The sequence below is a fragment of the Natrix helvetica genome, assembly GCF_964273705.1.
Source record: "Natrix helvetica genome assembly, chromosome: 9".
NCBI classification, from domain to species: domain Eukaryota; kingdom Metazoa; phylum Chordata; class Lepidosauria; order Squamata; family Natricidae; genus Natrix; species Natrix helvetica.
The window spans coordinates 17,096,210-17,111,573 of record NC_138560.1 but is presented as its reverse complement, the minus strand read 5'-3'; the positions used below and the strand labels follow the sequence as shown (position 1 = coordinate 17,111,573).

Below are 15,364 nucleotides of genomic sequence, written 5' to 3'. Positions count from 1 at the left end.
TATTGGGAAGTCATCTGCATGTGGAGCATTACGTTTCTTGCAGATGTGCTGCGATTTGCTATATCTGAATGGTCAGAAAATCAGAACCGTCTCAGCCTGATACTACAAGCACCCACACAAGGCCACACACAGTGCTCTGGGCTTGGCAAAGAACACTGCATTAAAAAAAAAGATTATTTTTTTACAGGATATTATTTCTGTGCCCTCAATGAGAATATATATCTGCTGAACAAAACTCTGCATTGGTGACGGGAAGGGCATCCGGCCAGTAAACGCTCAGCTTCATTCAGTTGCCCAGACTCCACCCCGCAAGGGATTATGGGGTCATTAAAAGATGATAATGATGATTTCTGTGCCCTGCATCAGTTACGCAGAATGTCTCTGTTCTTTATTTCCACTGTGGCAGTCCTACAAATAGGCAAGAAATTCTGCAGTGTATGGAACCCTACACTGAATCTTCCCACCTTCTTTCCGATCCCTTCTCATCTGCTCAGAATTCAGCAACGTGCGCCATAAAACTGTAGGCCTGTCCACGTGGCTATGTAGGCTATTAAAAATATTGGAAGGTGACCAAAAATTCTACTTCATCCATGGCAGGAGATAAAATCTTAGCACTGGTTCAGCAGAGTCTTCAGCAGCTTGCGCAGCTGTAAAATAAAATAGGAGTGACCTTTCTTGCTAGAATACTGAATACTTAATGGATGGGTACTTAAATATACCCTTAATCTGGCTCAAGCAATATGTTATTTACTAACTACCCTGGTAACTGTTTAACTCAAATGGCTAGAAGAAAATTAACTGTGCGCTTGGAATCCAGTGTCTTGTCCATTATTTGCAACCCCAAATAATCTTTATAGCTTTCCCAATTTTGCGTCCTCTAGATGTGATATATTATACCCCTTTGGGGAGAGGGGGCGGTCTATAAATTTAATAAATATAAATATATAAAAATATATACAACTCCCAACATTTTTAGTGGAAATATTAAAGGAGAAAGCAGGACTAGAGAGACTTTGTAAAATAAAAATCAAATCTGATGTATTATGTGTCTTACTGTTCTGACAACATTTGTTCTTTCAGGTTCAGGTGCCCAGTGAAGTGGGAGACAAGTCTTACCTTTTGCCCCCCAAGCCTGTCAAACAGTTCCTGATCTCTCCTCCTGCATCCCCACCCGTAGGATGGAAACAGAGTGAAGATGCTACTCCTATGATAAACTATGACTTGCTTTGTGCTGTTTCAAAATTGGGGCCTGGTAGGAATGGTTTATTTTCTCCCATGTTCTGTACTGATGCATCTGTCTCTATACAAGGCCTTAGTACTGAGGAATTCACCTCTGTCAAAGATGAGGATGACCCGTTTTAGAAATGGGCATGTTTGTGGAAGACTCAGGCTTCTTTGTAGGCTATTAATGAATATGAACTTTGATGGATGTTATATACATACATACATACATACATACATACATACATACATACATACGGGGGTGTGCGTGTTTGTTCGTTCCAGCATAACTCTGGAACGCACTTGCTTTCTGGAAACAAATACTATGGGGGTAAGACACCCCTAATATACCTCGGGAGGGGGGATGTTTTGTTAAGATACAGTCTGTTGTGCCTTAAAATGGCTTCTACTGTACTGACGTAAAATGACTTCTACTGTCCAGCGCAGTGGAGTTGCCATGGTAATGGCTTCGCAATACTCCACAAGGGGGCTCCCTCTGGTAAGGGAGAAAATCCAACATTAGAAATTATGTTTGGTCTGGACATTTTCAACAAAACATAGATGTGCAGATGCAACTTTTATAGGGTCTCACAGAACAGTTGCCATATAATTGAGCCCAAAGCCCCCAATATACTATTATGTTTCAATGGTAACCAACCAATTTCGTTGTATTTATTTTGTACAATGACAATAAAAACTATACTACTGAGATGTCATATTTGACATTTGCTGGCCTATTTGCTATGCTTATCATGAAAACCTGCTTTTAGCTTAAAGAGCTCTGAAGCTGGAAGAGGCCAAGGTCCTACCTAGACCAACAAATTATGTTACAGATTGGCCAATTCATGGAGCTCACAAACATGAAATGAAGATCAATTGATTTCTTTTATTATGACTTAAAGGATATTTCAAGTCCTTTAATGGTTACTAGCTGATAACCGAGCGTTGCCCGGGAATTTGTTTATCCTAATCCTGTATTAGAGAGGAAAAGCCCTGATTATCCTTCCCCAACCTGGTGCCCTTGAACTGTATTGGGTTTGAGTTCCCGCAGCACAGGCATTGGGGCATTAATGTCTAATACAGGGGTGTCCAAACTTGGGAACTTTAAGACTTGTGGACTTCAACTCCCAGAATTCCCCAGCCAGCATAGCTGGCTGGGGAATTCTGGGTGTTGAAGTCCACAAGTCTTAAAGTTCCCAAGTTTGGACACCCCTGGTCTAATATCTCTGGAGGGCCCCAGAGATTATCAATCGGTATATAATTGGTATGATCATTCAAGAGCTTGGGATGATGTGCCCACCCAGGTTTTGACTATGGCACCACTCTCGGTCCCAGGCAGAGGAGACAAGACAGAGTGGCTAGAGTTACCTGTGAGATTCTGGTGGCTGGAAGAGATGCTGTTCCACCACAGAGTACTGCATTTCAGACCCTATTTGTGAAGTTGGACATAAGACTTCAAAGGGGACTGTTGCGCCTATACCAGCCTCCTTGTTGCATGCAGAATCTTCGTTAGAGGATTGCCCGAACCAGGAGCACCCCTGAATTAGAGGCAGTTGGGGAATGTATGGTTACCATGGCAAGGGTACAGCAAGCTGCCTGGAGAATCCTGGGACTTAAAAGTCCATACGTCTTAAAGTCGTCAGGGTTGAGGATAAAGAGTTGCTTACTATGTCCCATGTCTGTCATACTCTCTAGGGGAAAAGTACGAGCTTCATGCTGGAACCGAGTCCACCCCAAGCGTCGTGGTCCACGTGTGTGAAAGTGAAACTGAAGAGGAAGAGGAAGTGAAAAATCCCAAGCAGCAGATAGTGCAAACTCGGCGCCCGGACCCACCACCCGCCTTAATAAGTGAAACAAAAACTCTCGAATGTATGCTAGAAGTAGGAGGTGGGATGCACTACTGATTCGAAGCTATTTAATCATGGCAGTGGATGGTTACTCCCATTTGCATTGCTGCACCCTGCGTGGCAGCAACAGACTCCTCTTGCTGTCATCTCACATCAAGAAGACATTTTGAAGAGCACTTTAATTTTTAAGGTCAACTTCCAAGATGTAGCAAATCCACTAGGCTGCCAATCCTAGGAGAGTGCCATTTCTGGTGATCTGTGTTACCATCCTCTTGGTGTTTGTAAGGCCGAAGGAACTTGGCTGCTGCCATTTATATATGGGCTACCACATGGTTTTGTATGTGAGTCTCTCATGCATATTTTCGTGTGCTGGTGTATACCATGAATCTGATTCACTTGATGTTCTAAGTAATCTAGTGACAAATTATACATGTAATGTACAATGTACATTGTTATCAGTAGGAGAATCTCAAACTGTTTTTGAGGTGATAGAATCAAATATTCAAGCAGGTTTGTTTTTGTGGTTTCTGGGTTTGTTTGTTTGTTTGTTTTTCTTTTCTTATAGGTGCCATAGTTGTGTGTGTTGAATGTCAAGGTATTCTTGTGAATTGGTGTAAGACAAAAACAAATTGGGAGTTGTAATATTTCTTTTCTGCCCACTGCAATTAGGAAACTTAAAAAATTGAAATGCCTATAAGGATACAGTGGAGAATGGATTCATTACCTTTGGAGCACATCTTTTGGATCTGTAGTTTTCCACCTACTATGGTTATGCCCTACATGAGATATTCCCAAAGCAAGGAGTATCTCCTCCTGCAGCTTCTTCTTCATTGTCCGTTTTCAGAATATTCTGGTTGGCCAAGCGAGTAGATGAGCCCTCTCAATCTTCACTTTCCCGTCACTGCAACTGTTTTTCATTTGTGTATGTATTTATCATTTCTAGGATCAGGTTCACACATGCTGTGCCAAGATGTTTAGCCATGGTTTGTTCTACAAGCCATAGTAACCTGGTTTATTGATGAAGCTAAGCCAAAAAGAAACCAGCTGCAATCATGTCTTATGCAATATGTGAATCCGCCTGCTGTCTTATAGAGAATGCAAGTCAACTTTTCCCAGTGAGCTTCTGGTTGAATTGCTTGTTTATTGCCTGATTTTCTTTTTCTCCCTCGGCATCAAATCATGTAGCTTCATTATTTCTGAGGAAGAAAGGAAAGAGGTACATCAAGATAACTTGCATTCTGCTATGCAGGAGGAAGGTGACCGTTCAGGCACAGAAACTTGAGAAATAAGGTTAGACCAGTTGTGCAAATTGTTCTCTATGCCTGCCTTTCTCTTCCCAATGTCTTTCTGCAAAATACCACCTTTATTCAATTATTTATGTAATACTACATGTCTGAAAGTAAATACTTTTTATGGCTGAAATAAATGGAAAAACAGATACAGGAGGTGTTGGGTTCTACTTTATCTCTATAATCATCAATTACTACCGATGTGTTTGTGATCCAAATTGAATATAGGGCAGCAGAGTCAGTTTTTCATCTTCTCTCTTTTTGTGGATACAGCCTAGAGTTGGAGATGGTTATCCTATTTTTCTTAGAACTGTTAGATTTCGGCAGCCGAAATGCACATGACCGCCAGATGGCAGCACATATAGTTTTCTTGTGCTCTTTGCTGCCCCTAGTGGCCATTAAATTTTTGTATCACAGAGTTAAAATTTTAGATTAAAAGAGGAGCAGCTCTGGTTCTGCTGCTCATCTTTTAACCTCTTCTTGGCCCAATTCCCAGAAACAAAAAAATCCCTTGGAATTATTGCATTTTTTTCCACAAGGAAAAGTGAGGAAATCACACATGATGCCTAGATACTTATAGTGATTCAGGATAGTATTATTTAATTTTAAGCAGGGTTTTGCATTGGTAGTAGTTCAACAATGTCTAATTTTAAAACTCGTGTATCACTAAATTTTACTGGGTGGTCTTGAAGCAGTTAAATTCTCCATCTAATATATGAGACTCTAAAGGATCATTGGACAACTTATGCAACTGTAAGCTCTTTTGATGCAAATGTATTAATTTAGAAGGAGGTGACTAAATGCTGCCAGACTAAACCTTGGTTTTTACTGTTATTTTAAGAACAAAAAACCCAGCTGAAGTTTCCCACAATGTAACACAGTTCTGATGTGAAGTCAAAACAAAACTCAGTATACTTATTCTATAGCAGGGGTGTCCAAACTTGGGAACTTGAAGACTTGTGGACTTCAACTCCCAGAATTCCCCAGCCAGCATGGCTGGCTGGGGAATTCTGGGAGTTTAAGTCCACAAGTCTTCAAGTTCCCAAGTTTGGACACCCCTGTTCTATAGAGAATCATTGATTATTGACAGTAAATGTGAGGAGCCTGCTTTGTCCCTGCTACAGTGCAGAGGTAGGTGGCTCCCGGTTCGGCCTGGATCAGTAGTGGCGGTGGCAGGAGGCTCCACCCACCCACCTGGATGCTTCTGCACATGCGCAGAAGCGGCGCGCACCAAGCACAAGCAAACCTATAACGCTGAGATTTGAAACCCACCTCTGCTACAGGGGTATATTGTAGAGTACTAAACACCATTTGGGCAAAATTAGAGTCCATTAAATGATACCCAAGAATCTCATTAACCCTCTGCATTGGTGAAGTTGTGTGCTTAGTTCTCTTGTTGCTGATGGGTTATAGAGCAATGTGATGAGAAGCTCACAGCTGTGAGTTTTGCTAGCATACTGTTGTAGAATGTGGAGATTGGGGTCTCAGCCTTTCATTACTTCCTACATTCTCAACTGTATTCTCAAAATGCGAGAGAGGGAGAGGGAGAGAGAGAGAGAGAGAGAGAGAGAGAGAGAGAGAGAAGATTGCTTATCTCTACTGATGGTGATCAGCAGAACTTTTCTGAGGACAACAGAATATGTGGCCATTGAATTGCCTTGTTTTCTCTGTAAAATAGTTGTGGCACCTCTTAGGGAGAGGTGCAGCAAGAAAGGAAAGTAAGCAGAGAAAATCATCGCAGCCATACCCAAGTATGAAATTTGGTTTAATTTTGTCTGCAGTTTTTATTTTATGCATGTTAATTGGTCCTAGAGAACAAGTGAGTTGCATCATCATTTTGGAGATCATTCCTTACCAGATTCCTCAATACCTTCATAATGAGAGAACTTCTAATGCAGCGGCCCCCACCTTTTGGGCACCGTGGGCTGGTTTTGTGGAGAGCAGTTTTTCCACAGACCGGGTGGGGGTGGGGGGTGGGCGGATGGGGCTTCGCTTGCTTGTGTGAAACAGTTCCTGGCAGGCTGTGGGCCGGTGCTGGTCCCTGGACTGGGGTTGGGGACCCCTGCTCTAATGTACTGCAAATGTTCTTAAAAATTCAGGTGGATATTCAAAGATGTATCTGACTTGAAACCAGTCCTTCATGACGAACTGTATAGCACAGTCAAACATCTGGAGCTGATCAAAGGAAATGCTTTAGGACATCTTGTATTCATTCATAAAAATAAATTTAGTGTTCTGACCTAGGCTTCACCAAATCACGAAGCAGACTCCTTATCCCAACAAAACCCCTTTTTATTAAGCTGATGTGAATTCCTCTCATTCACATCCAGCAAAGTCCCGGCGAACACAGTCTTTCAAGGGTGTTTTTATAACCACAGGCCTTATCAGGATTGGAGAGCTGCCAGGCTGATATCTTCCAAACGCAGCGCTATACAAGAAAATACTTGGCCAGGAATCTCTGAGAGTCACGAACAAATCTTCACTAATTAAACGAACAAATTGTCTCCTGCAAACTCCACTCCCCTTTTGCTCCTCTTCATTCCCTCTGGGAAAGGCCATTCACCGTCCACCTGTGCCTTTACTCCCAAGTCAGCCCTTGTTCCTTAACTCTGTCCCCTTCTCCTGGTAGCTCTGCGCATGCGTACATCGGGAACAGGCTCCAGCTGTTCTTCTGCCCCTCTGATCTTCAACTCTGAAGGCAACTGATAACTGGCATATGACTTTGGCCCCATCTCAGCCTCCTACACAGAGCCCTCATCAGAGCCTTAACCAGACTCCAGGACTGGCCCATGTTCCTCTCCAACCTCCTCACTCTCTGAGACTGATACCAGCTCTGCTTCAATTTCACAAAAGTCATGGATCCTGGATTTTGGACACATTTCTATAATTTCACCCATTTGAAGTACCTTTGTTAAAACGTTTTTCCCTATGATGCCCCATTTCACCCACCTAAGGTTACACATGAGAGTTTTAATGTTATATAAAGGCAGGTTTTAATACTTTTTTCCACCGACAGCACCAAAGAGACTGGTGGCTTTGTTGTGATTTGCCTCGTTAGAATCTCATAGGCACCTGATGAGCCATTTTGAAAACAGAACTGGCTTTGAGACTGATTGGACACAATTTTGGTATTCTCTGTCTGCCGTTCCCATGCTTTGTAAGGACTTAACATATTCCATGGCTTGCCTTACACAGTATTTGCAGGCATGTGATATGACGTGATCTGTGTTATCTTTCAACAAACTCTGATCTTTCTATTTCTGTTTAAGCTGACCAGGAAACAAAATGATCAGTGCTATTGAAGCAGTAGATGGTTAATTAGTCCAGTATTTTGCATGTCTCAAGGTCAATAGAAGGAAGGGATCCAGTCTTCATAAGGTAATATCTGTAAATAAAATTCTGTCTTTAACAGTGGCAGCAGGAAAAATGTTAAATCTGTGAAAAAAGGCTTTTGGATTTTTTTTAAAAAAATATTGCTTATCTTTGCTTCTGTGTGTTCGTAGGGCTTCATTGTACAGCCATTAGAGTATATAAAGAGAATCTGAATGAACAAATGACAAAATCATCCAGATGTGGAGTCTGCCATTGTGAAACGTAATTGTTTCCCCAGTTAACACAATTCAATTAAAAGAGATAAGGAGCGGCAGTCTTGCAAATCATTAAACAGGGCTAATTTAGGCCTATTCTGCCTTATATAAATCTTAACAAGCTTTGCCTCCCCCTCCCCTACTTTACCGTGACAGTTCTTTCTTCCAGAACTGCAGATATTTACTTACTGTTTACTCACGCATAGCTCTTGTTGCATTTCCAGGGTATAATGCTATTATCTCGCCAGCAAACTGCTAATCCTCTTTGCAGTTAAAAATAATAATAAATGGCCGTATTCATGTTTGTGAAAATAAAGAAGGTGGAAGAGTCTTTTGTGAAATGGAACTCCACAGGCCTCCTGGAGGAGGATCAGAATTGAATATCCCTGCACAGCTCCAAATAAACTTTGGACTTGCATGCCAACGAGGAAAGTTTTCAATAGGTTTCAATATTTGTTATTTGATGTGAAAGACTACCAATGTTTGCTGTACCAACTGGGGAATTCTGAGAGTCCACACGTCTTAAAAGTTGCTAAATTTGAAAAACATTAACATGGACTACCAGGAAACTAAAGTAAACTGGAAATTTCAGGTTGGGGACTAGAAAAGCAACACAAAGAAATCAGTTAGTTTTTGTTTAAAATTAAAAAAAATCATTGACATGTCCACAATAGGATTTTGAGCTTGACTTCAGAAAAATGAAAAACTAAACTGAAATGAGACACAGACCCCCCCCCATCCCGTTTTTATAAATGTCCCACAAAATCAACTAAAAAGCTTTTGCTGGATTAGATGCCTTTGGGGTGGGGTGGGGGGGTGGGGAGGGGGAGAGATGATACAGTATGTGGAATGCAGCCCTGTGCGGAAAAAGAAAACGCTCCCTACGCTCCCTACGCAGGGAGTAAAAATAGCTTGTGGGCAAACATGCTTGTTTTAAATCTGCAGGAAGGGCCATTAGTTCAGCAATGAACGAAAGGAGAATTTGGCCATGTGGTCCCTCCAGCTTCAGTTTTAGGCCGAGAGGAGAGAAGCTCAATCAATAGGCCCATTCATCTAAATGTAGAAAGTGGCCCTTTGGTGGAAGGCAGCAAACCTGCAGAGAGTTAAAACTGCTTGTGCAGGACTCGGCTTGTGTAGGAGGGAGTCAGAAGGCGAAGAAACTAATATTGTGTGCCCTGCAGCCTTTCCTTTCTTCAAAACGAGCCCATGTTGAAAGTAACCCAGAAGCGAAAGTTGCGCTTTTTAATAAGGTTTGTCCATCTGGGGGGGAAAAAAGGGGCGAGCAGATTCCTTCAAACGTTTGGATAAATAAGCCAACCTGCTCCCTCCTCCTCCATTACAATGTAGTTTCTCAGAAGAATTGCCAGGATGGGTGTTTTGGAGTGCATTTTAATCATTGCTTTTTAAGGAAAGAAAATCCAATTCTGTCCTTTTAGGCACGGGGCAGGGTGTGGGGAGAAGGTGCTGCTTGTTTGAGTGCCAAAAAAAAAAAGTTAAAGAAGACCAAGATCAGTTTCCAAGAGAAGCCATGTTTGAAAGGCCACCAGGAAGAACATGGATGCCCACCACAGGGAGCAGGACTCCCACCCCCACCTGAAAATGTAGTTACTATTGCTTCCAAAGTTCTGGTGGCCGCAACCACCACCACCCCCTCATGGTTATTTGACTGCATTTTGGAGACTCGGCAATTATGGTGTTTTCCAGTGTTTGGTAAAAACGTTCCACAGGGAACAATGCATTCGCTTAACGACCGCGGCAACAAAAAGTTGTAAAATTGAGCCTGTCGCATGATGACCCACTTCACAAGCATCGCAACGTTATGAGCAGGCTCTATTTCTGTTCATAAGCCAAGGCTACCTGCACATATCTTTGCAAATCATGAATATAAGCTAAACAGAGAAACATGAAGTCTTCCGCTACGTAAAGAGATCGTGAGCTGGAACCTCTTTAAGCCCATCTCTCACCTATCAGGGCTGGAACCAATATCTTCCCCATGTATTGGTTTCAATTCCCAGAATTCTTAGCCAACACATCCTTTACTAAAATCCCCTTCCAAGCCTCCTCAAGGGAAGTGGCGTTTAATGGTGAAATGACATCATTCCACACACACAAAGCAACAGGAATGTCGCACATGAATGGCACGAGGCCTCATCCTAGCCAGTGCTGGACACCAATGCCGGGGCCACCAAATTGGAGATGGTTATAAGAGTAAAGATAAAGATTTCCCCTGTCTACTTGTTACCGATTTGGGGTGGGGTGGGGAGGCTGTACTCTACATTTGTCAGCTGAGGGAGCCAGGATTGTCCAAAGACCCTTTCCGTGGTCATGTGGCCAGCATGAGCACAGTGGTGCAGTGGTTAGAGTGCAGTACTGCAGGCTCCTGCTGATCACCGGCTGCCAGCACTTTGGCAGTTCAAATCTCACCGGTCTCAAGGTTGACTCAGGCTTCCATCCTTCCGAGGTGGGTAAAATGAGGACCCAGATTGTTGGGGGGCAATAGGCTGACTCTGTAAACCACTTAGAGCTGTAAAAGCACTATGAAGGGGTATATAAGTCTAAGAATGCTATTGCTATGACTATATGCCGAGGCGCATGGAAAAAGTGGTGCCTATTTATCTAGGTACCACTAGATAAATGTGGAAAACGTGGCTCCTCTTTAAGTTATATAAAGTCAGCCTGTGACGTACCAGGCCCATGTTCTGATATGGACTACTGTCCAGCCTCAACCAAACTTCCAAGGCTACCTAGGAACTTTGCCTCCAGCCACACCTGAACTGGAAGCAAGGGACGTTTCCTCTACCTGTTCAATGGAAAAAGCAGATGATTTATCTCCTTGCAGGTTGATCTGGGAACCTGGGAAGTGACTTATTAACTCCTCTGCTGCAAACGTTTGGGGGACTCCTGCACCAGAAACTACAACAGAGAAGTGCCTAACTAACTCAGTTATAGATACTTTGATAGTCCCATTTCATCTCTTCACCCACTCCAGAACTGGCTCTCTTATTTGGAAAGGAAAATTTACTTGTGTGGATGTATGTGTTTTAATTTTTTTCTGGTCATTGATAAGACTAGTCCTCAAGATGACATGCAAAATAAAATAATTTTAGAAACACACCAGAAAAAGCTATTTGGGTAAAACCAAGATGATAAGGCTTCAGGGCACCCGGTGTATTTTGTGCTTAATGAAGTGTAACTCAAGTTTTTACACAGTGAGGTCTATTGTCTCTCTGCCTATACATAGGTAATTTCAAAAAGCAAATGTTCTGGATACATTTTAGTAAGTTAAACACTACCAAGGGGCAGGGAGGGAGAAGGAAAACACAATGCAGCCCTAACAAAGCGAACGGTAGAGAAGCGCGCTCTGCACATGCTTCAGAGCCCTCTTTTCCCTGTCCACCACGCCTACCCACCCCCGGGCCGAAGATAAAAGGGGGTGCAGGACCAGCTCCCTCGTCCTTCTCTTGGGAGAAAAAGCAGGCGCTGAGGCTCCCTCGTCCTCGGTCAGCCGCCGGGGGGGAGGAGGAAGCGGGCTTGTCCCCGCCTGGGCCGGCCCAGCCCAGCCCGCCGCATCACCTGAAGCAGGACGCCCGGGGAGGGGCCGGCCGGCTGGTGCGCACCCCGAGCAGCGCGGCGACCGATGGCGGCGAGCGGGGCGAGAAGACGCTCCAGGGCGCCCCGCTAAGAGTCCTGCCCGGGAAAAGGCGAGTGGGCGCCGCGGCTCGGGGCAGGGGAGGGCCGGGCATCCCCGAGGACGGCGGGGTCAGAGGGGCAGGCGCCGCCGGGAAGCGCGCCCACCTCCTCCGAGGGGCGCCGCGGTTGTCGGAACGCTCAGCCGCTTGGAGCTGCCTCCCGGCGTGGCTCCGCGCCTCTGCATTCTCCGCCGCCCCTTTGCTGGTGGGTTTCCCGGAGAAGGGGCGCGGGAGCAGCGGGACCTGAGAGGTTCCCCAGTGGTGGGCTGGCGAGGCCGACGGTCCTGCCTTCTGCGGGGGTGCTGGGAGCGCGGACGCCCCGCTGCCGCCCTTCTCCACCTGGGTCCCTCAGGTGGGTCGGAGGACGTTGCGGTCCTTATTTAGACCTCCCGGAGGACTTTGGACTGCGACGCCCCAACCCCTGCAGGCTCCCGTTGAGGAAAGCTTTAGCCGGGCTTCTACCCGCAGGCAGCCCGGGAATAAACAAACGCCCCGCTTTCCCAAATCTTTGAAAGCGGATCCCCGAAAGAGACCCTCCGCTGAGCCCGTTGGTTCTCCGCCAGTGTTCGGGCTTCCCTCTGCCTTGGGTAGCGCAAATTCATTAGGCAAATTGGGCGCCGATTCAAACTGTTCCTTGTTCTTCGAATCTGAATTCTTCCCTCGGTGCTTTCGGAGAGGTTGGGGTGGCCTTAAAGCGCCAAAAGGCGTCCGTAAGACTCTCTCTCTCTCTCTCTCTCTCTCTCTCTCTCTCTCACACACACACACACACACACTTTGTCTTTCTCAGTCTCTCTCACACAGAGTCTCTCTCTCACACACACAGACATACTTGGTCTTTCTCTCAGTCTCTCACACACAGTCTCTTTCACACACAGTCTTTCTCACTCACTCTCACACAGTCTCTCTCACACACACAGTCTTTCTCACTCACTCTCACACAGTCTCTCTCACACACACAGTCTTTCTCACTCACTCTCACACAGTCTCTCTCACACACAGATACTTTGTCCTTCTTTCTCTCTCTCTCTCTCTCTCTCTCTCTCTCTCTCTCTCTCTCACACACACACACACACACACACTTTGTCTTTCTCTCTCACTCACACATACTTTGTCTTTCTCTCAGTCTCTCTCACACAGTCTCTCTTTCACACACACAGTCTCTCTCACGCACTCTCACACACACAGTCTCTCTCTCTCTCACACACACATACTTTGTCTTTCTCTCAGTCTCTCTCACACAGTCTCTCTTTCACACACACAGTCTCTCTCACACACACACTTTCTCTCTCACGCACTCTCACACATACAGAGTCTCTCTCTCTCTCTCTCTCGCACACACACTTTGTCTTTCTCTCTCACTCACACACACAGTCTCTCTCTCACGCACTCTCACACAGAGTCTCTCTCACACACACACACTTTGTCTTTCTCAGTCTCTCTCACACACAGTCTCTCTTTCACACACACAGTCTCTTTCTCACTCACACACACAGTCTCTCTCTCACACAATCACATACTTTGTCTTTCTCTCAGTCTCTCTTACAGTCTCTTTTTCACACACACAGTCTCTCTCTCACACACACACTTTCTCTCTCACTCACTCTCACACACAGTCTCTCTCACACACACAGTCTCTCTCTCTCACACACACACATACTTTGTCTTTCTCTCTCACTCTCACACACAGTCACACACACAGTCTCTCTCTCACACACACACTTTGTCTTTCTCTCTCTCACATTCTCACAGTCTCTCTCTCTCACACACACACATATACTTAGTCTTACTCTCAGTCTCTCTCACACACAGTCTCTCTCTCTCTCTCTCTCTCACACACACACACACACACACACACACAGTCTCTCCTTTCTTTCTTTCATTCCCCCCCCCCTCTCTCTCACACACAGGCTTATAGTCTTAAAGGAAGGAGGTGGTTTAAAAATTGGAATCTCTGTAGGATGTGAAAGCCAAAAGTACATTTTGACTAGCTGGCTGGGTTAATTATCTGCCCCACCCCCACCCACCCCCACCCACCCCCACCCCCACTTCTGGAGTGGGCAGAATTTCTTTCCTTGGGAGTTAGGGTTTTGTCACCTTGTTTGAGAGCTTTTCGAAGTGGGTATTGATATGATTTAAGTAACTAAACCAGATAAGGCCCAGAATTGCAGCCCTTGAAAACTTACAATAAGTTGTGAGCAAAGATACAGACAATTAAAGTTTTTTCCCAGAATAAAGCGGGGTACAGGTTTTAAATTTAAGAAGGGGAGATGCGCAGCAGCCACTGACATAGGAAAGAGTATGCTTTTTATGGGGCGGTGGATGCAGTGTTTAAAGCATTTTATCAATATTAATCTGAACTGTTAAGGCAGCTTTTGTATGACGGGTCAATAATTATTTTCTTACTATTAATCAGTACCTTTAGCTTACATATACACAGTTCGAGATTGATGTGGGGTTATAGTAGTATAGCCTTGATTGTCATTGTACATCATGTATACAACAAAATTGGTTAGAGAAACACCAAATAAACATTTACATTAATAATAGATACTTAAGCGGTTTGTTTTTCCTTTAAGCCTGAGAGCAGGGGCTGAGGGGTGTTTTTTTAAAGATAGTTTTTAAATAAATAAAAATGACCAGGTCACTGAAAACTTCAGTGGCTATGTAGAAGGGACTATTTCATCTAATGTGGTCTAAGATAGGTAAATTGTGTGCACAATAAAATAAAGACATAACTTAATTTTTACGGGGGGGGGGGATTTTTTTAAAATAGAGAGATATTTTTTAAAAACCATCTCTTTCATGGATCGAACAGGCTGGAAGAGTGGTACAAATGAAGAACTGGCTGGAATGCCACACTTCTGGGCACCAGGTTGAAGGAGATACAACTAGCAGAAATCTGGGCAGAATTAGAATTTGGCCATTTATGTCTTTTAGAGCAGGGGTCTCCAACTTCGGCAACCTTAAGATTTGTGGACTTCAACTCCCAGAGTTCCTCGGCCAGCAAAGCTGGCTGAGGAACTCTGGGAATTGAAGTCCACAAGTCTTAACGTTGCCGAGATTGGAGACTCCTCTGTTTTAGAGTCAGCCCAGCACTGTCATTTCCACACTGGTGATTTACAATCTCATTCAGCAATTTAGAGAGATTTAGAATCCCTCTCCTGGTGATCGATTGCGGTGGAGATGAGTCAAGGATGCTGTAACTTATTGCTGGGGAAATGGCCTATGACATCCTTGCCTTCACTCTGAAAAAGTGACTTGTCAGTTTGAATTAAGGCAGCAATTCCGTTCTACGTTGTCATGATGACACAGAGGATCTCTAAATACACTTGGAGTGCTTTTCCTTCCATCGTCGAGCAACTGAACTCTCTTCAGTCGCTTTTCAGTAACCGTCAACATCTTCGGAAAGTGCTATTTGTGCATTTGTTTATTTATTTGACCTATCTGCCCCCCGTTCTCTTGCCTAGAGAGACTTTAGACAGCTTACAATCAATAAAAAGCACGATAAGACGCTAAAACAGTAAATAGTCGCATTATATTGGATTCAAAATTGACAAAGATGCAGAGGAAGGGAGCAAAATGCACACGGAGAGGAGGCGGGGGTGGGGTCTTATCTTAATCCTCTAGAACAGTGGTTCTCAACCTGTGGGTCAGGACCCCTTTGGGGGTCGAACGACCCTTTCACGGGTCGCCTAAGACCATCGGAAAACACATATTTTTGATGGTCTTAA

The 15,364-nt window shown here is 44.3% G+C and overlaps 2 protein-coding genes across 2 annotated transcripts in view; both read left to right on the top strand.

The window, feature by feature from the left end:
* RCAN3 (RCAN family member 3) overlaps positions 1 to 4,506 on the top strand; it is a 28,952-nt gene extending 24,446 nt beyond the window's left edge. Inside the window, exons 4-5 of the mRNA XM_081962314.1 lie at positions 1,081 to 1,252; positions 2,917 to 4,506. Of these exons, the coding sequence (XP_081818440.1) occupies positions 1,081 to 1,252; positions 2,917 to 3,125 (381 nt within the window). The 3' untranslated portion in view covers positions 3,126 to 4,506. The remainder of the gene's footprint in view (positions 1 to 1,080; positions 1,253 to 2,916) is intronic.
* NCMAP (non-compact myelin associated protein) overlaps positions 1 to 15,364 on the top strand; it is a 60,222-nt gene that overhangs the window by 25,491 nt on the left and 19,367 nt on the right. The window lies entirely within an intron of this gene.